Here is a 27,420-nt window from a genome sequence, read left to right on the forward strand (position 1 = left end):
CGGGAAGCTTAAAAGGCAGTACAAAATCAAAGAAAATCATTGCTCTAGAAGGCATAAGAATATCAAAGGGAAAAGACTCCTCTCTCTGCTGTATCTTTCCACAACTAGGTGTCTCCAGTATTGTATCTTGAAAGCTTTTGTTGCTTCAGAAAACTGGCTCTTTTAATTCCAAATGGTGGCTGATCATCAACATCCTCGTCGTCATTTGTATGGTGCTTTAAAGTGTTCAAAGTTCTGTTTATGGGTTGGTTATTTGAGGTTGTGTGTTTATGTTTATGTAATAGTTTTAAGAAATCATATATATATATATGACTTTACAGTACAACTGTATGTTGCGTGGACAGGCGGAGTCCCAAGATCCCGCGCGGTCCCCCCGTCATGTGGAATAACGACTCAAGACAACGTGCTATGGGATTAAATTGGCCACAACTTTATTAAATTTCAAATGTGGGTAGACCTTGGCTCAGGCATTGGCCGTTCTCCCTCCCCAGTCCCCAGCCGGGGACCTAGGGAGCATCAGGGTTATCCAGTGTGTGGGGGGGGATGGGCCGGCTCTGGAGAACATATGTTCAAGCAGAGATAGCCGCCCCCATAACGCCAACGCCGCAGGGGAGAGCAATGATGACCTTTCGGCGTACGGTCAAAGCCTCCCTTCAGAAAACCCCTTTAACGCGGAACCCTGGTATCGCCGACGCAAAGAGGAAGATGGACAAAAGGATTCCGCCCAAGGCCTGATACTGCCAAAGTTGTGACGTTTTGCTATGGGAAAGGCGAAACCTGCCAATGCAGGGAAATTCCTTTCCGGCCCTTTAACAGCGACCTTAACGTAGCAGCGCCCGCATACCTGTGAAGAAAAGTTAACCTGCAAAACCTGTGAGGAAAAGTTAACCTGCAAAATAAGACATTATCTGAGGGTGGGTAGGGTGGGAGAAGCTCTGGAGCCAAGTGAGAATTCCCAGGTAAGATCCTCCCTCCTTTGTGTGGGCAGGTAATCCCTCCCCTACCTGGCCTGGTCTCCTTGGCAACTCTTCCCCCAGGTGGGATTGGACAACTGACTGAGGTAAGCAGAGACCTCCAGGTATCCCACCTGAGGTAAGGCAAAGCCAAGCCTATGCTGTTGGAGCCGCTCCAGATCTAGGGGCTGCACGCGTCCACGCAAAGGGCACCCCCCGTTTTAAGCGGGGAGCGGTCATTGCCTTAGAAGTTAATTTCATTGCATTTCATGGGCTTATTCCCTATTATGATTTAGGACTCAGCTACATTAGTCAAAAAAACAGTATTTTGGATGCATCATAAACATGCAACTCCAGATGGCGATGTAGAGCACAAAACTTTTCTATGCAATTTTACATAGTTTTTTCTTTCTTTTATTATAACGATTTAATTTATGACTTATTTCTAGCGGGGGTTTTCCTCTGTGTAGATCCACCCTTATTCCCAGTTATAGCTTGTTCCTAGTTCTACAGTTATAGGAATGTAGGCTTACATAGGATTTTATCACTTTTTCTCTCTCTCTGAAGGACTAGCAATATGAAATGCTAGTCTTCTTTTCATCAATTTGTGGGGGGCACCACTTTTTTGTGGCTTTCCACAATCCGCATTGAACATCTTCTATACAAGCTCCATAGGGATTAATACAAAGCATTCAAGAGCACAGATGCACATCTTTTAATATTAATGTACCTTTTGAAGGCAGTGCGCCTGCTGATTCTACCACATTCTGCTCCCTCAACCAAAGGGGTGAAAACAAAAAATTTACAATAGATCGATATTCAAAACAGAAAACTTCAATCTTTTTTCTTTATACTTCATTGGAATATATCTATTATTCCCCTTTTAAAATCTACAGGGTGTGGGATTAAAACTGCCGCCTAGAAGAGCTAATGAATTTAGCCCTCTTTTTATGTTCCTTCATTTCAAAAAATAAAATCCTTTGAAAGAAAGGCCAGAGGAAGTTGTTCCAATTAGAGCCTCATCGGAAATTATCTATTTTCGGCCAGTGTCAAGAACAAAACTATATTCCTGCTAGTATGATGGTCTATTGAACATGATCAGCAGCTGCAGTGACTGTCTCTGGGCAGGTTTTAGAATATAATTAGGTTTCTAGCTATTGCCATTATGCAGTGAGATGAAGTTCAACGGTTTTATGGCAGTCATAAATACGAGGCTTTTATGTGAATTTCCACAAAAATATCATCAATCTCCAAATGCAAACGTCACCTGTGGCTTGCTAATTAAAGAGGTGAAATAATACTACTGTTCCAAAAAAAGAAAAAAAGTAGCTCTGATGCCAGTGCTTTCGTAGCATTGCTAAAAATACAAAAGCAGGGAAGGAGGGAGAGATGACGCAGGTCTGGAAATAGCCAAAAGCAGAAGAGGGGGAAATGGCATGGGAGGAAGAGGAGGAGGGGGAGAAGTTATAGTCCCTGAAAATTACTGCTAAATAAGGAAGCAAAAATTAGGCAAAATATAACATTCTAAATAAAGAACATTTCCCATTTAGAACTGTCTATATATACACTAAAAGGGACGTGGGTGGCGCTGTGGCCTAAACCACAGAGCCTAGGACCTGTCGATCAGAAGGTCGGCAGTTCGAATCCTCGCGACGGGGTGAGCTCCCCTTGCTCGGTCCCTGCTCCTGCCAACCTAGCAGTTTGAAAGCACATCAAAGTGCAAGTAGATAAATAGGTACCGCTCCGGCGGGAAGGTAAATGGCGTTTCCGTGTGCTGCTCTGGTTCGCCAGAAGTGGCTTAGTCATGCTGGCCACATGACCCGGAAGCTGTACTCCAGCTCCCTCGGCCAGTAAAGCAAGGTCAGCGCCGCAACCCCAGAGTCGGTCACGACTGGACCTAATGGTCAGGGGTCCCTTTACCTTATATATAAACTAGTTAAACCTCCTAAAGAGTTTACAAAAAATGGAAAGAGTTCACAGAATTGCTGTCTATTACAGAAAGCCTTGGAATGCTTTTTATGTTAGTTGCACCATAAAACCACCCCGGCGCAGATAAATAGAGGGGAGGTGTGTTTCTCTCTCTGTGTGTGTGTTTTAATATGCTCCTACTACCGTGACTACAACTACTAATCTGTTCAGTTTCAAAGGTTTATTGGATGCTGTACACCACAGAAATGGTGTGCACATTGTTCAGGGGATGTTAAATCTGCATTATACTCTAAACAGAGGGCAATGGAGCCTGGGGGGAATAAAAAGGGGTGCTTGTCCTAGAATTGACAAGGAAGATTTCCTTAAAATGTGGCTAGCTGACGAGTCACTAATTATATAATGCCAGAAGTAGGTGGAGCCTATTTCCCATATTGTCCTATAAGTGGTGAAGAGCTGCAGGGGGCAAATGGTCCTTCAGACTCAAGAATGAGTTCTCTGAATTAAGTTGGTGGCTAAAGTTGATGGCAATTTGACACGGTTGCTCTGTGCAGTTGTTTAAGCGGTTTCCAGTGGGGAGCATAATAAGGGAAGATACTAAAATCTGTGCTTGGCAGCTTTTAGGGCTGTTTGTCCCTCTCTTTCCAGCAAGTCTGCAGGCTGACTATCATGAAGGGTATATCATGTGTGAACAGTAAGTAGAGACTGGGTGGCATGAAGGAAAAAAGTTGAGGCACTCCCACAACCTAGCAGGTTGATGCCAGCTGCACTTCCCATGTTTAAACCATTTTTCCCAACAGCCCAAAGAGAGCCAGGAGGTTGGGTGCCATTTTTCTACAATATTCCCAATATATAATGTAGCTCTGGGCATCAGAGCACTGCTGCTGCCTAGCACTACCATGCAAGCCCACAGCAGTAAGAAAGAGCCTGCGAGAGAACATTTTGCCCGAGCCCCCTAATTAAGGTTCAGTGCTGCCTTACAGATGCTGGTTGATCACCCCATTGATCCTTTATAACCATAAATTTAACCTGCAAGAAGAAATGTCTGACCTGCAGACCTAATTAGGCTTGTCAGGGTACCCAGTTTGGCCCATGAGGCTGTTTTGGCCAAACTACACCCACCTGATGTCTTATTATGTCAGGTGTGAGGCAGGTAAAGGTGTAGTTTGACCAAAGGGGGTTTGCAGGCACCACACACATCATTTGGGAAGACAGGCAAACTAATGCCAGTGTACTGGAAGAAGCAAAGATCACCAGTGTCAACACAATGATTCTTCAGCATCAACTTTGCTGGACTGGTCATGTTGTTCGGATGCCGAATTATCGTCTTCCAAAACAACTGCTCTATTCTGAACTTTAAAATGGAAAGCAAAATGCTGGTGGTCAACAAAAGAGGTTAAAAGGCTCTCTCAAGGCAAATCGTTAAAAATGTAGTATAAACACCGACAACTGGGAAACACTGGCCTGCGAGCACTCCAGTTGGAGAACAGCCTTTACCAAAGGTGTCATGGGCTTTGAAGACGCTTGAACTCAGGACAAAATGGAGAAATGTGCTAAGAGGTAGGCACATTTGGCAAACCCTCACCGTGATCAACTCCCGCCCAGAAACCTATGTCCCCCACTGTGGAAGGACATGTGGATCCAGAATTGGTCTCCATAGTCACTTACGGACTCACTGTTAAACCCATTTTTATGGAAGACAATCTTACTCAGCTACAAGTGATCGCCAAAGAGTAGAAGAAGATTCCACTGACCAGCTGAATCTCCACATGGGCAAAAATGGGACACCTGATATCATGCTATCATCATGACATCATGTGATTGAGAGGTAGATGACTTCATTCACATCTCAGACTTGGCCAATAGGGGGTAGGGGATATATGAATTGGGTTCACCACCAAATCCAGTTCCCTACCCTTAAATCAATCTTCTTTATTTATCACATTGGACTCTCTCACTTGTTAACACCTCACTTGCCTGGTGAAGTGGTTTATAAGGTTATATGTATCTTGCAGCTGTACATATGGAGAGATGCCATTTAAAAAGAAAGAAAAAGTCCCTTCACCAGGTCTAAGTACTCGTCCTACAAAGAATCTGGTACTACATCTTCTCAGGCATGTACTTACATCACTGTTGACAACTTCACTGTCATTGATTACAAATCTATAGCTGGCATCAGCTGAAATGCTCTCAGCCTGAAGCCAGAAACGAACTTGGCCTCTGTCCAAAACCTCATAGGTTAATTCAGACTTCAGAGGGATTGCTGGAGGGAAAAGAGCAGAGCACAAAAGCAAACATGTGAAGGATTTTTCCCCGGTTTCCTTTCTTTTCTGCTTTGGAATAACTTAGCCAAAGATAAGTCCCAGCAGTTTAAAGCTTTTGAGAGTCTTCAGCAACAAACAAGTGAAATGTTATGAAAGCTAAATGGAACCCCTCCATGGTATTTGCACAGATGTGTATTAAAGCTGGTTTTGCATGAGTCAGAGCACAAGCTGAAGTGCATATTTATTGCACTATTTAGGGCTTTTAAATACATAATCCAGCAAATATTAGACATATCCAAGCTGAATCCATTCATCCAAATACATTTGCAGTGGTGAAGAAGATCTCTCTTAAACAGAAACTAATATTTGCATTTAATTAATAGAAGGATAAGCAAGCTGCTCTATTTTAAAAAAAACAAAAAACACTTTTCATTACTTTACTCCAATCAACGGAGTGTAAATATATTCCTTCTGGGACTGAATATTAGATTCAGAAGTCCTACTTACTTGGATTTCTGATTTCATGGCTTAGTGTCATCAGACGTTCAAGCTCTGAAATGAAGGACAATTTTCATGTTTTAATTTATTCTGACAGTCAAAATAAATGTTAAGAACAGTATATGACTCCATAAAGCACTAATAATCTTTTTTTTTATTTCGGTGAAGAAGATACCTATAAAAAGTCAACTTTTGCAAATGAAAGAGTATGGGAAGAAACAGAGAGTTTGAAAAGGGCTATATACCTCATGCAGAATGTCCCAGGTTCAATCCCTGTCATCTCCAAGACAGACTTGGGGAGACCCCTTTCCGAAATTATAGAATTATTGCAGAATTGTAGAGTTGGAAGGGACCACGAGGGTCATCTAGTCCAACCCTCTGCAATATTTTTCCCAATGTGGGGCTCAAACCCACAATCTTAAGATGAGAGTCTCAAGCGCTACCAACTGAGCTATCCAGCCCTGGAGCTCTGCTGCCTGTCAGTGTCAAGAATACTGATCTAGATAGACCAAAGGTCTGACATGGTTTAAGACGGCTTTCTACCTTTCTAAGTTCAGAATGAAATATACTGAAAGCAAAAGGTAAAATGTCCAAAACAAGCAGACCCAGGGGCTGAGTGAGACTGCCACCTTAGGCAGCCGATTTGGAGTGTCATGAAAGGGCAAGAGACTGGTGGTTATTTAAATTACTAGTGTTGTATTTACTGCCAGGGAAGGGTGCTTATGAGATGTGCCAAAATAGCACGACTGCCCTTTGTTAAGATGCACTTTGGGTACAATGAAGAAAGGGCATTTGCGGTTCCACCTCTGGATGAAAATTGTCTTGGGCCAGCCCTAATCCAACATCTACGTCTCTCATTTCTCTGCTGAGCTGACCCTGTTCCCTGGTGTCTCCTTTTGAAAGGGTCTCCTTTCAGCGTTTGCAAAAGAGAATGAAAGCTGGTGGACAGGAAATGTTTACAAAGATACACAGCAAATGTCAATAAATCCTCATAGAAATTGTGCAAAAGGCTAGGTTCTACATAGCTGGATACAGAGATTAGCCCTACTTAACACATTAGAATTGCTAATGAGAGCTCAGAAAATGGAACTAATTGCACAATGTGCAAATTTGCAAGTAACAAAGAAAAGGCAAAATTAGCAAGGGAAACATCAAGGAAACCCAGCAGATAGTTCTATCTCGTTTCTAAAATGTATTACATGCATCTAAGGCCCATTCATTTCAATGGTTTCCTAGTTTGTGGGGAAACATGAATCCTAGAGCTTGTGGGATAAATGTAATATAAATGTAATATGATCAATAAGGACTGGGCACCTTAGAATTGTATCCAGAAATAAGCCTATATAAATTATTATTATTATTACTATACGTCTTGCCTTGCAACCTGAGACATATGCCACATGTGTAGATATGTTTTATGTGTTACAAGTCTTTCATTACATGTGTTTTATTATGATGTTTTCATCATCTTTGCTTGTCTGTTAAAATCTGTTTGCTTGTTTGTTTTGTTTTGTTTGTTGGCTATAAACTGAACTTGGCTGAACTTTGGATTTGGATTTGATGCTAACATTAATAATAGTAAATAGCTGTAGTATTGTGGCTCATGAGTTACTGGTGCTCTTGACGGTGCAGAGTGTCTTCCAGAAGCTTTGGCTGGTGACCCAACTATTTGGACAGGGATAACATAGATAGTAATCTATGCTCTGAAAACCTCCAAGTTAAAGTATTGCTTCGAAAACAGTTTGGAAGCTTCAGTTAGTGCATAATACAGCTACTCAACTATTGAGAGGTTCAAGGTGGACAGATCATACAATGCCAATCTGGTTACAACTACACTGGCTGCCTGGATGCTTCTGAGCCCAATTCAAAGTCCTAGCTTTGATCTATAAAGCTCTTTATGGCTCAGGACCCCAATATCTTCTGGAATGCCTCTCCACAGATAAACCTAACTGGACTCTGAGATCATCTTCTGAGGCCCTTTTCAAGCTCCCCTCTCTGAGGGAAGCTCAGAGGGTTGTGACAAGGGTCTTTTCAGTTGTGGCACCCTATCTGTGGAGTGTTCTCCCCAAGCAAGGTCTACCTTTTCTGACATCTTTTTGGCGTCAGGTTATCATTTTCCCCAAGGCTTTTGAAAGACTGAGATGTGAGATGCTACTTTTTTGTTCCTAATGTGCTGCCAAGCTTATTGTGGTTGTTATACGGTTAGTCCCTCCCCCCCCCCCCCCGTTTTTATGATATAATGTATTTATATTTATGTTTTTTAATATGTTGTAAGTCACTTGGAGACCTTAGTGTACCAAGTGACCATCAAGTCAAATAATTAACAATCAAAGTAGTAGCAGAGCTGGAAAATGATATATCTCTATTGACTTTTCTATTGTTTAAGCAGTATTTAATTTTATCAAACGTTTCTTGTTGTTGTTGTTTTTTTAAAAGCCAAATTCTAGAATCTGAAAATTCAAAAAAATGTCTTTCCTTAAAAAATTTTAAGGGCTATAAAAGTTTCATGTCCTCTTTGGCATAGAAACTATGAAGGGTGAGATGCATACATTTGCTTTGGGGGTTAATAAAGTTCCCTGTTTGGCTTTATATAACTCTGCCATGCCCTATAAAGAATAAAAGATTATTTTCTTACCTTCTTCATCCATAATAAAACTGGATGAAATACCATCAGTATCGCTAACAGCAACAGCATAGGTTCCCAAATCATCCTTGTCAGGTTTCATAAAATAAAGTTTAGAACTAAAAAATGAAGTACAAAAAAAGACGGGTCACTACTTGTTTGCTAAAAGTATCCTGAATTTCAAAGACTTATTTAAAACAACTGTAGAACTTACTGTTCTCCAACTGTTTCAACTTTATATTTATCATGATCTTCTATCTCTTCATAGAATTTACTCCAAGCAAAATGAGAAGCATCTGAAATTTCTTTGCAGTCAAAGGCAAGATAAATATTGCCTTCTTCATCCACACCTGCAGTGATTTCCTTAGTGTCTGCAATATATGATTGCCACGAAAAATGTAATTATTAAGGGGATGTATGGGTTCTGTATGGGGGGGGTGAATGTTGATTCAATTAAGAGAGTCTTAAAGTCTGGAATGTTCCTTTAATTAGTTCAATTTGCTGCTGAAGCCAGAGGGAAGAAGCAGCTTACAAACAGAGAGAGCAAACAAGTTTATTTTAAGAGCTTGCAACAGTGGGGAAATGGGGCCGTTGCAGAGATATTATTATACCATCTAGCATTCTCACACACTGAAGTTTCAGAGACAGGACAGGGTTAGAATTGGGAGGCTGTTTCTACATGAAAGTGGAAACCAACATAAAACACAGGACTTCAGCAAGAAGCAAAAATCACTTTAGGGATGCACTTTGACCTCTTTGGGTCTCAACCCTTTGGCTTTATAGTCAGATAGCAAAATAAACACATCTACCCCTTTCAGAGTTTAAAAAGTTACCCCGCGTTGTACATATTTGGGCATTTTAGAAGTATAGCGGTCAATATCATGTCTTTGTACCTGGTCTAGCCTGGACCAGCACAGCTTCAGAAACATCCGAGGGCTTTCCTACACCAGCATCATTCACTGGACGAATTCGAAATACGTAAGATCTGCCCTCGTGTAATTCGGTGACCTTAAAAAAATACAGACAATGAAGTGCTTTCAACTAACAGCAAGATGGGGGGAGATTAGAAGTGACAACATTCCAAATACCACAGCAAATAACTTCCAAGTACTCTCCTTCCTAAGGGACGCGGGTGGCGCTGTGGGTTAAACCACAGAGCCTAGGACTTGCCGATCAGAAGGTCAGCAGTTCGAATCCCCGCAACGGGGTGAGCTCCTGTTGCTTGGTCCCTGCTCCTGCCAACCTAGCAGTTCGAAAGTGCAAGTAGATAAATAGGTACCGCTCCAGCGGGAAGGTTAACGGCATTTCCGTGCGCTGCTCTGGTTTGCCAGAAGTGCCTTAGTCATGCTGGCCACATGACCCGGAAGCTGTACGCCGGCTCCCTCGGCCAATAAAGCAAGATGAGTGCCGCAACCCCAGAGTCAGCCACGACTGGACCTAATGGTCAGGGGTCCCTTTACCTTTACTCTCCTTCCTTGGAGGTGTTTAAGCAGAGGTTGGGTGTCATGGGTGCTTTAGTTGAGATTCCTGCATTGCAGGGGGTTGGACTAGATCAATGTTCCCCAACCTTGAGCCTCCAGCTGTTTTTGGACTACAATTCCCATCATCCTTGACCACTGGTCTTGCTAGTGAGGGATGATGGGAGTTGTAGTCCAAAAACAGCTGGAGGCCCAAGGTTGGGGAACACTGGACTAGATGACCCGGGGGTCCCTTCCAACTCTAAGATTTTCTACCTTTTGATAACGGTGTGATGTTGGCTTCTCGTTGAATGTGAACCATTCTTCTCCTTCCTCCTCCTTGTAGTCCACAAAATATCCACTAACAGGGCTGCTGCCAATGTAAACAGGTGCTTTCCAGAGAATCACAAGGGATGTGTCCCTAACCTCACAAAACGTAAGATCGTAGGGAGGGCCTAAAGAAGATGGATCATAAATGGATGTCAAGAAGAGAAATGAAGGAGAAAGTCAGTTCAGTTCACATTTAAAGGCAAATTTCACTCAATAGCACTTTTTAACGTATGCATAAAAATGCATACATTGGTGAAAATAACATACTGGAATGTATTATATTAGGGTGAATTGCTTTGCAAAAATTTGTACATCCACAATGGTTAGTTGATGTCTATTTTTCACTCTTTAATAGGTTTTTTTTTTGTTGGTTTTGTTTCTATTGCTGTAAACTGCTTTGACATATTCTTAAGGATATAGTAGTATACAAATAATTTTATAAAGAAATAAAATTCCATACAAATGTGTCTGTTGAGAGGAATTTTCACTAGCATGCTGCTGAAATTTCATGGGGACTTTAAAAAAAAAGAATCACAAATGAATGTGGAAATGTTGTGAACTGAAAATTGGAAGAAAAAAAATTCTCTTAGCAACAAGTTAAAAGAACAGGCTTGGAAGAAGTAGGAACAAAGTCCATTGCTTCCTTCAACAATATTAAATTATGTCAGAATTGGATCCACAGTTCAGCCAAAATCCACAGATGGCAAAACTGGAGAGGCCATTTCATTGAATGTTCTCTAGGGGGGAACCTGAAATTTCCTGACTGTTCAGGAGGAGCTGAAAAGAAGAGCATTTTCCAAACATTTGTCAGAAAACTCTTTTCTGAGAAATGTCAGTCCAGTCCTAATTACCACCTAGCAAACAGGTTCATCCCCTGTTTTCCTGTACAAGAGTGATACATTAGAATTCAAGAGCATAGATTGCTAAATGGAATTTAGTAGTTTCAATCTGAGGTAAGAGGCATTTCAATGGGAGATTCCATGTGTTCAAACAGTATTTTGTGTGTGTGTGTGTGTGTGCGTGTGTGTGTGTGCATGCACAAATGCTTCCTTTAAATACAGTTTTAATTTATTACTGTTCTCATGTGCCAACCTGCTCCACTGAGTTTAGAACTACCTTTGTCACCGAATACAAATGATTTCATTAACACTTATATTGATTTTACTGTTTCCACATGAATAGCATGCACAAAATGGAAACTAGTATTCACCACTGAAGTCCTTCAAGGCAGCAAGTAGTGTTTGAATTTCTCTTGCAAAGGGTTTGTATCAATCTGCTTGTGTTTTGTGAGGAAGTACTTTTCATGGTAATGGAACAACAACAAAAAGGCATGAAGTGGAAGGCTAGAGGAAAATTCAAGGAATGTAATGATATTTCCCTCAAATCCAGCTATAAGCAGGTGCCTTATTCATGTCTTTCTATGTTGAGAGGCTGAATCTTTACTTCATGATTTATTTTTCTATAGCTGTCATTGAGAGTTCCAGTGCAACGCAGCTTACCACATTAATATTTATATACCCAAATATTAAAATACTCTCATATAAAAAGAACCGCAGCAGGTTTGTGCCACAATTTCCCAACGTAATTCAAACTGCTTTATTCAAATAATGCAGGACAAGCCCATCATTTTCCTGCTTCTAGATGCGTCTATTAAAGACTAAGAGACTAGCCTGAAATTCTGCAAACATGTGCAGAGGCAATAATCCAAAGTGGAAGGTTATAGAAAGGACTCAAAGAAGTAAATAGTGGTTCCCTTTTTCTCTCAGCGTGATTATAGTCACTTTCTTGAGATTGGAATCTATTTATGATCAAAAGCTTGAGGCTGAAGACGTATTCCCTTCAAATGAAACAGAAAAACAACATTACCTAGAAGCTTCTGTTTGCTTTGATTAATTAGAGAGCTGGGCAAGCTGTCTGAAGCTCACCTTGGAAGAACTTGGAAAGTTTCCAGGAGTGGAGATAGGAAAATTTGGGTCATTTTTTTGAATACTTTTGTTGTTTTTGTTGCAAATGCAGAAACCCTTGGCAGAATGATCATTTTCCTGAGCATTTGGGCCCTGATGCTCTGTTAGCCCAAGTGTCAGAGGAATATAGATGGGGAGAGAAAGGAGACCTTGGAACAACGCCTTGCGTGCCGCCATTGTTGCTGCTTCCCTCACTATTCGACAAATAAGGGAAGGAGTAATGGTGTTTCAGTGGGTAAGAAGGCTTTTTTTGGGGGGGGGGGGTGAGGACTGACAGGGATAGTATGCGGGCATTTTTCCAAGTCCTCAGACTCACTTTGAGAAACAAACTGAGATCTTTTAACTGATTGATTTTTTTAAAAAGATTGCATATCATTTCTGAGTTCATCTAAAGAAAGATTAGGGACACTCACCCACCAGTTATTGAGCACACTTCTGACAATGTTCTCTCCACTGATGAACTAACCACAGTTGATTCACCAAATGGAAGGGGACATGTGTGCCATCTCTAGGGGACCCTAGATGCCAAGGCACCCATAAATGTTTCACAGTGGGTGCCCAGCCAGGTGCCCTATGGTGTCGCATGTGTGATGTCACATAGCACTCCAAGGCCTGATGGGCCTCAACGCAGCCACTGGAGGCTCTGACGGGGCCCCTCACACCATGTGACGTCATGTGTGTGCCATGTTGGGCTGTGTGTTGCCATGTGATGCCACGCATGTGGCATACTACTACTAATAATAATAATAATTTATTATTTATACCCTGCCCATCTGGCTGGGTTTCCCCAGCCACACTCGGCGGCTTCCAACAAAACACTAAAATACAATAACCTATTAAACATTAAAAGCTTCCCTAAACAGGGTTGCCTTTAGATTTCTTCTAAAAGTTTGGTAGTTATTTTTCTCTTTGACATCTGGTGGGAGGGCATTCCACAGGGCGGGTGCCACTACCGAGAAGGCCCTCTGCCTGGTTCCCTGTAACTTGGCTTCTCGCAGCGAGGGAACCACCAGAAGGCCCTGGGCGCTGGGCCTCAGTGTCCGGGCAGAACGATGGAGGTGGAGACGCTCCTTCAGGTATACTGGACCGAGGCGTGGTGTCACACCCACACCCACACCAGGCACCCTCAATGTGGGGCAAAATCTGGCACGACTGGAAGGGAATGGAGTCATGATTGGCTGTTAATAGCCCACAGAAGAAGAAGAAGAGTTTGGATTTGATATCCCGCTTTATCACTACCCTAAGGAGTCTCAAAGTGGCTAACAGTCTCCTTTCCCTTCCTTCCTTCAGAACAAACACTCTGTGAGGTGATGGGGCTGAGAGACTTCAAAGAAGTGTGACTAGCCCAAGGTCACCCAGCAGCTGCATGTGGAGGAACCGGGAATCGAACCCGGTTCACTGCTCTTAACCACTACACCACACTGGCTCCCACAGGCCTTGTATTGCTTTTCCCTGATAAATTGTGAAAACTTTTTCTTATGACAAACTGGAGTGCTGTGCTTAAAACTCAAACATATTAAATGACGACTGCCATTGTGAAGTGATAACGTTTGAACTGTCACTCATTTTCAAAAATGCATTCCCTTTATGAATGGCCAAACTACTTACCAGGTTCTGGCATTGTCCAGGCCTCACATTTGAAATGCTCGCTGGGTTCGGATGCCTGCCCTATGCCAGCGATATTTGCGGCAGCAATTTTGAATTCATAGTAGGCGTTTTCTGTCAAATCCTCTACCTTTGCAGAACAGTTGACATTAAAAACAAATTTAATGTGGGTAATATTCACATGACCTTCTTAATAGAAGTAAGACATTCAAAATCTTCTCATTTATTGGGAGTTAACTTCCGTAGTGCTTTCAGCTAAATAACCAAGTTAATTTAAAAAGAAAAAATAGGGAGGAGAGCTCTTTAGCTATTTAAATATGGACAGGTTCCATAGGAGAAGCAATGGCTGGTCTGTTTAAAATAAAATTTCGAATGGGAAACTGTCCTGTGGGACTTTTAATGGCTGTCATTTTATAAGATGAGATTTTGTTGGCAATAGATAACAGATGAAATAAGCTACTGTCCAAAATCATTCATCAAACAGCAACAAGTAACAGTAAGATGTAGCTAGAAATCAACCACAGCTCAAACATGCTGGTCAATTGTTCCATCCTGTCTTCTGACTTCCAGGAGAAACAAAGCACAAGGCTGGGTTTATCTATACATGCAAACCAACACTTGCAGTTTGTTTCTCCCAAACCAACATGAGCAATAAGTCATGAGCAGATCTTAGCTCATGCTGGTGGTTGTTTGGAGTAAAACAGACCCTAGTTGGCATGTACCACTAAGGCAAGACTTGTGCTTATGTTTCTCCTGAAAGCAGGCAGGGCGAAACGGAACAGAAGTGATTGACAAGCATGCACCAGCACACTGCTTGTTCATGGTAAACCATGGTTTATTTCTGACTATGGCTTACTGTTACAGTGATACTTCTGGTTAAGAACTTAATTCGTTCTGGAGGTCCGTTCTTAACCTGAAACTGTTCTTAACCTGAGGTACCACTTTAGCTAATGGGGCCTCCTGCTGCTGCTGCGCTGTTGCCACCGCCACGCAATTTCTGTTCTCATCCTGAAGCAAAGTTCTTAACCCAAGGTACTATTTCTGGGTTAGCGGAGTCTGTAACGTGAAGCGTTTGTAACCCGAGATACCACTGTATGTGCAAACAGCATCACAGTCTCATCCTGTTCTGAACTTGTCTTTTCCTTTATGGCAGCATGAATAGACCACTATAGAAGCATTGTCTCAATGCAAGAGGAAGGGAGGGGAAACCAAGCCAGATGGGTGGGGTATAAATAATAAAAAAAAAATGTTGTTGTTGTTGTTGTTGTTGTTGTTGTTGTTGTTATCATCATCATCTTATCCACTGCATGCAACTGCACAATACAGACAATATGTGCTACTGTTTCATCTCTTCCAGGCCATATTTTGGAAGGTTTCATCACAGCCAAAATTACATCTTAAAAATAAAGTGATATTAAGTCTAAATACCAAAGTTTGAAAGCAATACTGACCGTATAAATCCTCTCTTTAATAAGAGAAGAGTTGACTTCATGCCAGTTGTGATGATGTAGCTCTCGTTTGTCTATGTAATAACCCAGAATATTTGACCCACCACTGAATCGTGGAAGCTTCCAGCCAATGGTCATTGAGTGGCCATCACAGTTGAGAAGTGTGAGACCATAAGGAAAGGAGGGGCAGGCTTAAAGAAATCAAGCGCATGAAACATTATAACAACATCCAAATTGAACATCTCGCATAATACCTATCAGTTACACTATGGTGAAATAATGGTTTTAGACTCAGCTAACAAATTTAAGAATATACATAATCCTATGCATGTCTACTCAGAAGCAAGTCTCATAGTGCTCACTGGGGTCTACCTTAAACACATTATAGGTAAAGAAAGGCTTAACTAAGGCATTATTCCCCATCATCCCTCAGTAATGCTCTTCCATGTTCCCTTGCAACAGCATTAACATAGAACAGCTAAGTTAATCATCTTCCTAATGTCCTAAAGACCCCAAAGATTAGATTGTTCAGAACACAGGTGGTGCTGTGGACTAAACCACTGAGCCTAGGGCTTGTCAATTGGAAGGTTGGCAGTTCGAATCCCTGTGACGGGGTGAGCTCCCGTTGTTCAGTCCCAGCTGCTGCCCACCTAGCAGTTCGAAAGCAGGTCAAAGTGCAAGTAGATAAATAGGTACCACTCTGGTGGGAAGGTAAATGGCGTTTCCGTGTGCTGCTCTGGTTCGCCAAAAGCAGCTTAGTCATGCTGGCCACATGACCCAGAAGCTGTCTGTAGACAAACGCTGCCTCCCTCGGCCTATAGAGTGAGATGAACGTGCAAACCCAGAGTTGTTGGCAACTGGACCTCACGGTCAGGGGTACCTTTACCTTTACCTTTATCCTTACCCTTCTTCTTCAGCAACTAAATCCCTTTAATGAGCCAAGCTAACAAGGGTTGTCCTATATTGTTATGACTCCCCACATCCTACTGGAATGTGCCATGCCATTCCTCACAGGGAAACTTCTGATAATGTGAAACAGTCCCATGCTATTGGGACATGAAGCAGTGTGCTACATGTTATACAGCACATGACAGAGTCACTGCAGGGAGATGGCTCACCGCTTGGATCAGGTAACACATATGCCAGCCCTGTGACACTTGTGAGTACAAAAGAGTTCTCAGTGTGTTTTTGTTGCTGTTATTGAATCTGGATCATTACAAAACATCACTTACTGAGGGCTGCTTGTACTGTTATAGGTTCAGACTCCTGAGAATTTTCACTCATTCCGACTGCATTTGCAGCCTTCACACGAAAGACGTATTTCTCTCCTGTTGCTAAGCCATGCACAGCAAATCTGAAAGAAATGGGGATGGAGGCTGTTACAGGGATTGAATGGAAAGATGTATATGTGGACTATATTACATAATGAGAATTCCTGACCAATATTTGGATCTGATATCCCACTTTATCACTACCTGAAGAAATCTCAAAGCGGCTAACATTCTCCTTTCCCTTCCTCCCCCACAACAAACACTCTGTGAGGTGAGTGGGGCTGAGAGACTTCAGAGAAGTGTGACTAGCCCAAGGTCACCCAGCAGCTGCATGTGGAGGAGCGGAGACGTGAACCCAGTTCACCAGATTACTAGTCTACTGCTCTTAACCACCAAACCACACTGGTTCTCATCAAAAGTATGTTGTATGTGAGCAAATTTGACGCATTGTTGGATATAATTTCTGCAACATCTCCCTTCAAACGAGTGAGAAAGATGTACACATTTGATTCTAGCCCTCTTCATAGTTCCTGCGCCCTCAGAGGTTCAGGGGCCGGTGGACCAGGAGAGAGCATTCTCTGTGGCAGCCCTTAAATTGTGGAATTCCCATCCTCACATGATGCATTTGGCACCTTCATTCCAAAGTTTCCATCATATGCCAAAGACAGATCTCTTTGCTTTTGGTACTTGAGGTATTTATATTATATGCCCTAGGGCCTAATGGTTAAAAGGAGGCAATAAATGCCGTTAAGTAACAATAATTACAACAATAACCACTTGTATGGTATATTCAGTGCTTTTCTTCTTCAAAAATGGTGCTTGAGTACTCCCAGAAAAAGCACTTACAGTATTTTTTGCTCTATAAGACTTGCTTTTTTCCTCCTAAAAAGAAAGGGGGAATGTGTGTGCGTCTTATCGAGCGAATGCAGGCTGCACAGCTATCACAGAAGCCAGAACAGCAAGAGGATTGCTGCTTTCACTGTGCAGCGATCCCTCTTGCTGTTCTGGCTTCTGAGATTCAGAATATTTTTTTTCTTGTTTTCCTCCTCCAAAAACTAGGTGCGTCTTGTGGTCTGGTGCATCTTATAGAGCGAAAAATACGGTATATTATTAAGCATCAAATTAATGGGGAAATGAAGAGTTTGGTATCTAGAGAATACAGTGGTACATACGCTTCAGGTTACATACTCCACTAACCCAGAAATAGTGCCTTGGGTTAAGAACTTTGCTTCAGGATGAGAACAGAAATCGTACTCCGGCGGCGCGGCGGCAGCGGGAGACCCCATTAGCTAAAGTGGTGCTTCAAGTTAAGAACAGTTTCAGGTTAAGAGCAGACCTCCGGAACGAATTAAGTACTTAACCACTGTAATTTGAAGGTAGCTGAAGCTAAGAAGCTCTGAACCTAGTCAATGTCCATCCAAAATTCATGTAAGGCTCTGAAGTTCTTTGACCAAAGGGCAGATTTTTTTTAAAAGGGAAAAGAAAGGTAATAAATCAAACCATCACAATTCCCTTTACCTGTTATAGCCTATGGGCTTATGGTTACAAGGTTCCCAGTGATTCGATCCTGCCACAGAACAGTCAATGTAGTAGCCAAACAGGTCTTCTTCATGTTTTGGCTTGTCCCACTGGACAACAACAGAGGTTTTTGTGTTTCTTGTTGCCACTATACGTCCCGGAGCAGAAGGAACAACTGCACCACAAGAAGAGAAGGTTTCGTTTGTAACTTATTTGCATATCAACATATAGCCAGCTTACTCGCCAGCTCTTGGTACACCAACAAATAACTACTTAGCACACAATATCCCAGTTGCTGAACCAGCACAATACCAATGCAATACAGCCCAAAGCTAAGCACTTTTCAGTCCTAGCAATTTTAATGGGAAAGTGTGATGATGCCAATGTCTGGAAATAATGCGTTCAAGATACCCTCTCAGATTCCAAAGAGAGATTCTTTGTCCTAAAATTTGTACTGTTCTTGGAATTCAAAATGAGGCTATGGATGCTTACAGACTCTCTATTTTGGATGGGATTCAATCACATACCAGGAAATTGAGGCTGCACAATTAAAGAAGATCTAGTGCTCTTTCAAAACAAACCTGCTTCCCCAAAATGTTAGACTTTTTGCAGTAAGGAAAGTAATGGGGAAATGGACTGAATAGTGTGGGGTAGCACTTGCTTGACAAACTGTGGTCTAATTTCCTACAAAAAAGAATCAGGATGAATGTTCATTAAGTAGCCTGTGTAGTCTAATCTCTCCATGAGCAAATTAGGATAAATGCTCAATAAACAGGCTGTCTGGAAGTGACCTATGTTGTGTTTACATGCTAATTTTGTGCCTATGCAGTCTTTGCTAATCAGAGTGGGTGATCAAACCCAGCAGCCACTGTTGACAAATGCTCAGAAGTTGATTACTATAAACCCCTAACCCCAATGGAATTATCTTTGATTGCTGTACTTCACTAGAACTTTTTAAAATGGGAAACTCATTTGCAGAAGAACATCTTGGCTCCTGAGCAATCAATTGGCCCAGGAACTTCCAAGATCAAAAAAACCCAGGTACGTCCCAAAGGCATATAGCATGTAAATGTGACCTTTAAAGTTATTCACGGGGAAAGGTATTTACAGAAATAAGCAAAATCTCAAAACAGGATGTACAATGTAATCCATACCTAGGTTTATTAACAAACTTCAAAGATACCCAACTTAAATTATGACACAAGGAACTTATTACTTTTCTTTTGGTTGTGGCACAATTGCTTGTAACAAAATGGGAAATGACTTGATCCCCTACACATCACACAATGGAAACAGAATATATGGACAATTGCTTTATCTGAGAAACTAAGAGAGTGGACGTGGGTGGTGCTGTGGGTTAAACCACAGAGCCTAGGGCTTGCCAATTAGAAGGTCGGCGGTTCGAATCCCCACAATGGAGTGAGCTCCTGTTGCTCAGTCCCTGCTCCTGCCAACCTAGCAGTTCGAAAGCAACTTAAAGTGCAAGTAGTTAAATAGGTACCGCTCTTGCGGGAAGGTAAATGTGCGCTGCTCTGGTTCGCCAGAAGCGTCTTAGTCATGCTGGCCACATGACCCAGAAGCTGTACGCCAGCTCCCTTGGCCAATATAGCGAGATGAGCGCCGCAATCCCAGAGTCGTCCACTACTGGACCTAATGGTCAAGGGTACCTTTACCTTTACCTTTAACTAAGAGAGTACATGCACAGGATGATGCATGTATCTGATGACTGGCATACACCAACTAGGCATATATATTTATGGGAAAATTTGAAACATTTGTCTACTGTTTTGAGCATGAAGGGAAGATGGCTCTGCTTCTACATGGGGAAGACTGAGAGGAAAGGAGCTGCACCATGGCAACAGGTCCCGCCTCCTGAGTAGTAGCTCCCATCAATCTGGTGCCAATCTGCTGTCTCAACCATCACTGAAGCTGCCGTCGCTTGACCCACAGACCCTAAGCAGCATTGTGAGAATGTGTTTTCATCCCATAAAGGCTGTGTTGGATGCAAAATTTAGGAGTTTTCTCATGTTTATGCATATATATATATATATATATATATATATATATATATATATATCTGGCACTTCCTGCAATCAGGAGCACAAGATAGCTAACACTGCCTAAATAAAACAAAGATTCAATAAGAAAACCATAGTTAAAACCACAACATCATACTGTTCTCCTGACTTGGTTGGAAATAGAGATAAGCAGAATTCACTCATTGTAAATCATGTGTTTATTTCTTCTTGCTTGAAACTTTAACTGTGCTTAACTGTAGCTGAATCCTGCCCCACTAGCATTACATCAATTTTACTCTAGTTTGGTAGACAGAAACACCGATACAAATATACAAATGCTAAACAGCAATGCTGATTAAATTGTCATATAACTCCTCTTAAAAAGGTAGGAAGGTGAGATAGACATCTCTCTCTCTCTCTCTCTCTCTCTCTGTGTGTGTGTGTGTGTGTGTGTGTGTGTGTTACTATAAGAAAGACGTCAGAACTCAATTTCTATGCCTTATCAGAAGAGTATAATTTGAAGAGCTCTAGTTGCTAGGCAATATCCGGTCCATGGGCATGACTAGGGATTTTGGTTGGGAGAATGATGAGTTGCCTCACAGGATCCACAATCACCTTTTAAATTTTGCCATATACACGGTATGCACAGTCTTGAACTTGCTAGCAGAACATTCTACTTTTCAGTGCCAACAGCACCCCAATATCACTTTTTGTTAACGTTTTAAAACTGACTTACCAATAGCCTCTTGTGCTTGAATAGGAGGTGTTATTTCAGAAGGATCGCTGATCCCATGCTTGTTTGCTGACAAAACTCGGAAAACATATGATTTCCCTTCAGCAAGGTCAAACACTGCATAGCGGGGAGATCTCACAGCCACTTGAGCGTTGACCCTCTGCCAGCTTCCACTGCCAACCACAGACTATTCGGAAATAAATAAATGAGTGTGATTATCACTACTTTATAAAGGTTGTAGAAAAAGGTCCTTGAAATGCTTAGATCACTAAACCGTTGGCACAAATCCTTATTGTTTCCAGATAGTCAGCTGCCAACTATCCCGTTCGTTATCTGTCTAATATGGGATCACTAAGCATGGATTCATGCCAAATAGAATGTAACGTGAGCCTTTTCTTTTACCTTGCAGGAGCTTGTCTGTTTGAAGTCTGTCATCAATAAGGGAATTATAAAAGGAGAGAGATTTTGTTTGCGTGTGCATGCATGTGTGTGTATGTGTGAATAATAATAATCATCTTAAAACAGCTGCTCCTCAAACAGGATTATTGTTTCCCAGAGTCTGGAAATTGTTTGCAGCAATCCGAGAATGAACTACTTTGTGAGCATTGCTCAGTCCTGATAACGGTGGTATTGCTACTGTTTTACTGTCCTTGTGATTATTAAGAATTAAGTAGGTTTATGCACATCCCTTGAAGTAAGCCCCACTAAACTCAATAGAGATTACTTCTGAGTAAATATATATATAAAAGCTTGTGTTGATAGTCACCTGAACTGGTTTTTTCCTATTGCACTCCGTATTGTGCCATAAGGGCATTCTCTTTTCTCCTGAGTATGTTCACTGAAAAAAGGGACACGGGTGGCGCTGGGGTTAAATCACAGAGCCTAGGACTTGCCAATCAGAATAATAATAATAATAATAATAATAATTTATTATTTGTACCCTGCCCATCTGGCTGGGTTTCCCCAGCCACTCTGGGCGGCTTCCATAGAAACCAAAAATACACTAAAATGTCACACATTAAAAACTTCCCTGAATTTAAGATATCTTCTGAATGTCAGGTAGTTATTTATCGCTTTGACATCTGATGGGAGGGCATTCCACAGTGCGGGCGCCACTACCGAAAAGGCCCTCTGCCTGGTTCCCCGTAGCTTTGCTTCTCACAATGAGGGAACCGCCAGAAGGCCCTCAGCGCTGGACCTCAGCGTCCGGGCAGAACAATGGGGGTGGTGATGCTCCTTCAGGTATACTGAGCCGAGGCCATTTAGGGCTTTAAAGGTCAACACCAGCACTTTGAATTTGAAATCAGAAGGTCGGCAGTTCAAATCCCCGCAACGGGGTGAGCTCCCGTTGCTCGGTCCCTGCTCCTGCCAACCTAGCAGTTCGAAAGCACATCAAAGTGCAAGTAGATAAATAGGTACCGCTCCGGCGGGAAGGTAAACGGCGTTTCCGTGTGCTGCTCTGGTTCGCCAGAAGCGGCTTAGTCATGCTGACCTCATGACCTGGAAGCTATACGCCGGCTCCCTCGGCCAATAAAGTGAGATGAGTGCCGCAACCCCAAAGTCAGTCACAACTAATGGTCAGGGGTCCCTTTACCTTTACCTTTATGTTCACTGAAAATAGGAAAGCAGGCACCAAACCTTGCCAAGAAAAGGAATTGGTGAATTTTCCTTTGGGAAGCAGAAACACTCAGGGCAAGTGGTTAGTCAAGGCACTTCCATCCTCACAAACTCTTTCTAACAGGAAGGCAAAGCTTTCACGGTTTCTCAGTGGTACCTCAAATACAACTCTCACTTGTTCTCAATCTAGACCAGGCCAACCAAGCCCTGAAAAAGCACTTTATTTTGAATGCATTGTGTTTTTCTGTTGGCCACGAGAGAAAAAAAATCAAAGTACCAAAACATTATATTTTTCTGGTCTTTTTCATCTTCCTCTTGCCTAGACTGGTTTGCTAATTCTATTGTTTAGCTTGCTGAAACCGGGGAAACTATCTGAAATGAAAGGGTAGGTGGCCATGAAATGCCTTACAGCTGAACGCAACTATACGGCACAGTACCTTCTCAATGAAATATGATAATGGCTCTTTGCCACGGGGAACAGGTGGATCCCAGCTGAGTACGACATATGTTTTGCTGGTTTCTGAAGCGTGTACGTTGGTGGGAGGTCCTGGAATCTTAACATCGCCTAGAGGAGCAATAAACTCAGTAAGTGTTAAATGCCAGATTAACCTCCCAGGTCAGCGCTTATTTGAGAGCTTGTCTTCCTGAACTCCCTTGCTAGAGTGCATTGCTTGGCTATTAAGGGCTATAGTATCAGCTTTACAGTTTATTAAAGTTGCTTCATTTCTATTTTAAGACATCCAAGCAAGCCAATTAAAAGGGAAGGATTGATTTTTCACAGGCAATGTTAAAAAAAAACCCCACAAAAATCTGAAGAGGGAACAAAAAAAAAAAATCCATGTGTATTCGTCTCACAAGATCTTTGTTCTACTTTGATCACGTTTGAATCACTTTAATCTGCTGTACTAAATGGCTTGATAAAGTCTTCATGCTTTATGCAGATGTGAGACAGAGCTGATCAAAGACAGGAGCCCAAAAGCTTCCGCCCTGAAAAATGAGCAAGGAGGAAAATTCGCATGAAAGATCACAGCAATTAAGTATAAAACAGTACAGGTAAAACACAGAGAGGAAAGCATCGCGGAATAAATATCTCTTCTACACCAGGAATGATAACGAGAACCAATGGCACATACAGCATAGGAATGAAGAAACGAGTCTCCAATCACATTTGCCCTCAAATTCGCATCAAGCAACAATCCAAGACTTCCTAATTTGGGAAAAATTTGGTGACAAAGATCAGAGTGACTGCCCACACTGCCAGTTACAGATAGGTAGCCGTGTTGGTCTGCCATAGTCAAAACAAACAAACAAAAATTCCTTCCAGTAGCACCTTAAAGACCAACTAAGTTAGTTCTTGGTATGAGCTTTCGTGTGCATGCACACTTCTTCAGATACCAGACTGTGTGCATGCACACTTCTTCAGATACCACTTCTTCAGATGCCCACACTGCCTTAGTTTGCCCAATCCATGCTTGTAACTCAGCAAAAGTGTCTGATATTGTTCCCACCTGATTCCCTATCTTGTCCTGAAAGGTGCAACTAGAATTTAGGGAAGATAACTGAATGCTGCCAAAAATAGTAAATTCTTCCTCATCTTTCTCTTGCAATGTCTAGTAAGAAAAGGGTAAGATGTGACATCATCATATTTCCTGTTTCCATGCCTCTGCATCCACAGAAATGGAGATGGGGAAAAGGGACTCAGGGTGCATTGCTTATTTTGAATTTCCAAAATATAGGGTCATGGGCAGCAGAGGGAATCACCCCCCTTGAGGCACCCAGGTGGAATGCTCAAAGGATAAACACACAAGGCTGTTTGCCCATTTCTACTGCATTTGCCCCTTTGTTTTTCTGGGCAAAGATATCACACCCCTCATTGTGACCATATCAATCAATCTTTATTATGGTCCAGAGACCCAGCAAATCATTACAAAGCAATGCACAATTCAGACAGCCCACCTCCAGGTTAAACAAGCATTTTCTTCAGACTTAAAGATAGGAATCAGTGGTTCTTGCAACCACCGCTAAAAACTTTGCCACTGCTAATGTTCTAACGTTTGTCCGGACTTCCAATAGGAACCTGACATGTGAGCCTCTGATTTTCCCGGGAAAGGTACCAGCAAGGGTAATATCAGTTCAGCCCTGGCTTGCTCATATTTCGCACAGTGCAGCAAAATATGTTTTATAGAATCGATGTCTTGAGCACACGAGCAAAGCATTGTGACCAGAGCTCCCGTTTCCTTTTGGAATCCAACCCCTGAGACATCCAACAGGAAGAAAGACTCCATCACACAGAGAGAAGACTTCTAGAGTGACTCCTATTAAAAATTGTAAGACACACAGGCCATGGTTTCCTTTGAGTGCATGAAGGTGCTCTGACCTTTAGCATCCCTGTTGTGAAAACCCTGCTTTCAGTTTAGAACAGTCATGCCAATGAGAACTGCAATGGTTCAGTCCCAGACTTTTTCTATGCTTGTAGGCTCCACAGTCAAAGAAGCAGAAAGGAGTTGGTATCTTTGGACACTTGCGGAATTCAATATTTGCAAAATCCAGTATAAACCGGCCTGATCTGTATCTCCCAGATTAGTGTGTGGATCAAAATATAGGTATACACTGGATTTTACAGTTCTCTGAATACTGCAAAATTTCAGCTAAAAAAAAAAGCATATGTTGGGATAAAATATATTTAGATATGTGCATTTTGAGAGAAAACATGTTCAAAAATATGTTTATGTATGTATGTAATTATGCAGTTTTTTAAAAAAGAAGTCACACAAATTAATGCGGAAACAGAAGTGAATACATATGGAAGTGAAATGGGCTACAGTCACTAGAGGTTCCCTAGGATTTGATAATTGCTACTAGAAACATGCCCCTGAAAGAAGGATGCCCCCCCCCCGCACAAAAATTCATGAAAACCCATATTTCTAGCCCCTTGGATTCCCCCCCCCCCATCTATCAGTGCTGCTACCCACATTTATGTGACCGGTTTTATGGACTAGAAATAAACTGGTCCATCTTGCCATACATCTGCTCTGTGAAGGCATACTGACACTGATTCGACAGACTTAAACTATTCTAACAGCCTGGAATTATAGTTCAGGTGGGGGGCGGGGAAAATGAATGCTAAGCACCACAACAAACTTTATTTCCCATGATCCTTTGAGGGCAACCATGATGGTGGGAGAGGTGGCACAGATGTAGCCTGATAGTGCAGCAACTGTTTACGTACACAGGGCAACAGCAACCTACTTCCTCAATAGTCAGAGCTGCGGTGTTGCAAGAGGCCAGGTTCTTCTGCTTTCCACACCCAAGATTATTGTCTATGTGTGTACAGGTGCATATATTTATTTCTGCATTAAACAGGCAAGAGGAATGAGAGTTCCTCTTGGGTGGGAAACACACAAAGACAAGCGGAAGGAAACCGAAAGACAACCAGGGGCAAGAAAATCCTAAATAAATGGCAGCAGGGGAGCAGAGGAACAAAGGCACTAATTACGAACATACCTTCAAGGTCATCTTGGTAGATTACAATCTGTTTGTCTCCTTCCAGATGAATAGCTGAAGATCAAAACAGACATTTATTCTTTTATTCAGCTCTGCATGCTATCTGAATGCTTTTGCATTTTCTAAAGATTACATTTATTCAAAAGCCACCATCATTTTTATGCGCCACTATTTCCTGATACCACTCAGAAGTGTGGAATTTTTTTTTACATCTGGAAAATGTTCATTCAACAAATGTAACATTCAGGGTTACAGTTATTGTCTCAATTGGTCTGATTTTATTAATTCAGATGAGGGCTGGGATGACGAGGTATCGCCACCAAAAATGAAGTAATATTCTTGTTGTTGTTGTTGTTGTCATTGAGAGATGAGCGCCACACCCCATAGTAGCCTTTGACTGGACTTAACCGTCCAGGGGTCCTTTACCTTGCCTTGTTGTTTTTAAAAAAGAAGAAAGTAATGATCTGACTAGGAAATATCTTAACCTCTCTTAAAATAGGAGACTTTAGGGTCATCCAATCAAATTAATAATTCAGAAGAAATGAAAATTAAGTACTTTAAAGGACATCATGTTGTTTATGGATTTTGTGGTAGTATTGCTGTTAGATGTCTTTTTGAAAAAGCTCAGGGGGAGAAATGGAAGATAATTCTATCAGATTACAAGCCATAATAGCTAAGAACAGAATCCCATGTTATATATTATTATCATCATATTGGAATCACATATTATTATCAGATTTTGGGAGGAAATAGATGGCTACTTTGCCTGATTTAGGCAATTCTTATGTTCTCAGGTTTGAACTCAAGAGCACCTCCTTAGATAGCTTACATAAATTGCAAGATGAAGATGAATTAGATTGTTGCAAAAATCATTTTTATAAGGACCTCAGCTTTGTCTAACTGATGAAAGCAATCACTGTAAAATGGATTGAAGCTAGCAATTTATAACAGAGGTAAAGTTCTTCAAAATTAAACATGTCCTGTTAGTTATTGCTTTGTTATAAGTTAAATAGAAACAAAACAGAACAAAAGCTGTTTTAAGAACCCCAGACAAATGAAAATCACTCCTTGCTGTCTGGGCAAGAGTTAAACATCATCCTTGGAGGAATCTACAAATGATATCAGATTAGTTATATTTTTACTTGAAATAATCAAGGGGAGTTTCAAAGGCTTTTAAAGATGCAGAGGGAAGAAGCAGGAGAAAGAGCTTACTGGTTGTAGAAAACTATTCTGATGTAAAGGTTGACTACTATATCTGAAAAATCAATTTTGAATGTTGAAATAATACAAATAAAAGGAACCCATTTGGATCATAGAGTGCACCTTTTAATTATGACAGCAAGAAAGCCAAGCATATCAAGGTTGGTGCTCCCTTGTGTTATTCTTAGCTAGTGAAGATAATAGGGGGGACAGACCTCTCCACTCCCCCACAAAAAAAACTCCTTCTCCTTTTTTTAAAAAAAAAATCCTTTCAAATATTAAGTTAGAAGAAGAAGAGTTTGGATTTGATATCCCGCCTTTCACTCCCTTTAAGGAGTCTCAAAGCGGCTAACATTCTCCTTTCCCTTCCTCCCCCACAACAAACACTCTGTGAGGTGAGTGGGGCTGAGAGACTTCAAAGAAGTGTGACTGGCCCAAGGTCACCCAGCAGCTGCATGTGGAGGAGCGGAGACGCGAACCCGGTTCCCCAG

General features: G+C 41.7%; 1 protein-coding gene across 3 annotated transcripts in view; it reads right to left on the minus strand.

Moving 5' to 3' along the window:
* Window positions 1-27,420, minus strand: part of MYOM2 (myomesin 2) — an 88,603-nt gene that overhangs the window by 22,835 nt on the left and 38,348 nt on the right. For 2 of the 3 annotated variants that reach the window (XR_014561901.1, XM_083729911.1), the window contains exons 13-25: window positions 25,730-25,783; window positions 22,663-22,790; window positions 20,612-20,795; window positions 17,858-18,032; window positions 16,301-16,422; window positions 15,068-15,259; window positions 13,624-13,746; window positions 9,998-10,176; window positions 9,158-9,272; window positions 8,479-8,635; window positions 8,277-8,383; window positions 5,651-5,695; window positions 5,006-5,142 (exon numbers count right to left, since the gene is read on the minus strand). Coding sequence is in view for 2 of the 3 variants with exons in the window: in XM_083729911.1 (XP_083586037.1) it covers window positions 5,006-5,142; window positions 5,651-5,695; window positions 8,277-8,383; window positions 8,479-8,635; window positions 9,158-9,272; window positions 9,998-10,176; window positions 13,624-13,746; window positions 15,068-15,259; window positions 16,301-16,422; window positions 17,858-18,032; window positions 20,612-20,795; window positions 22,663-22,790; window positions 25,730-25,783 (1,718 nt within the window). In the remaining variant the exon portion in view is untranslated. Of the gene's footprint in view, window positions 1-5,005; window positions 5,143-5,650; window positions 5,696-8,276; window positions 8,384-8,478; window positions 8,636-9,157; window positions 9,273-9,997; window positions 10,177-13,623; window positions 13,751-15,067; window positions 15,260-16,300; window positions 16,423-17,857; window positions 18,033-20,611; window positions 20,796-22,662; window positions 22,791-25,729; window positions 25,784-27,420 lie in introns of all 3 variants that reach the window. The other variant, XM_083729912.1, reaches the window with a different exon arrangement.

Source organism: Podarcis gaigeae (assembly GCF_964106915.1).
Source record: "Podarcis gaigeae genome assembly, chromosome: 3".
Taxonomy (NCBI): domain Eukaryota; kingdom Metazoa; phylum Chordata; class Lepidosauria; order Squamata; family Lacertidae; genus Podarcis; species Podarcis gaigeae.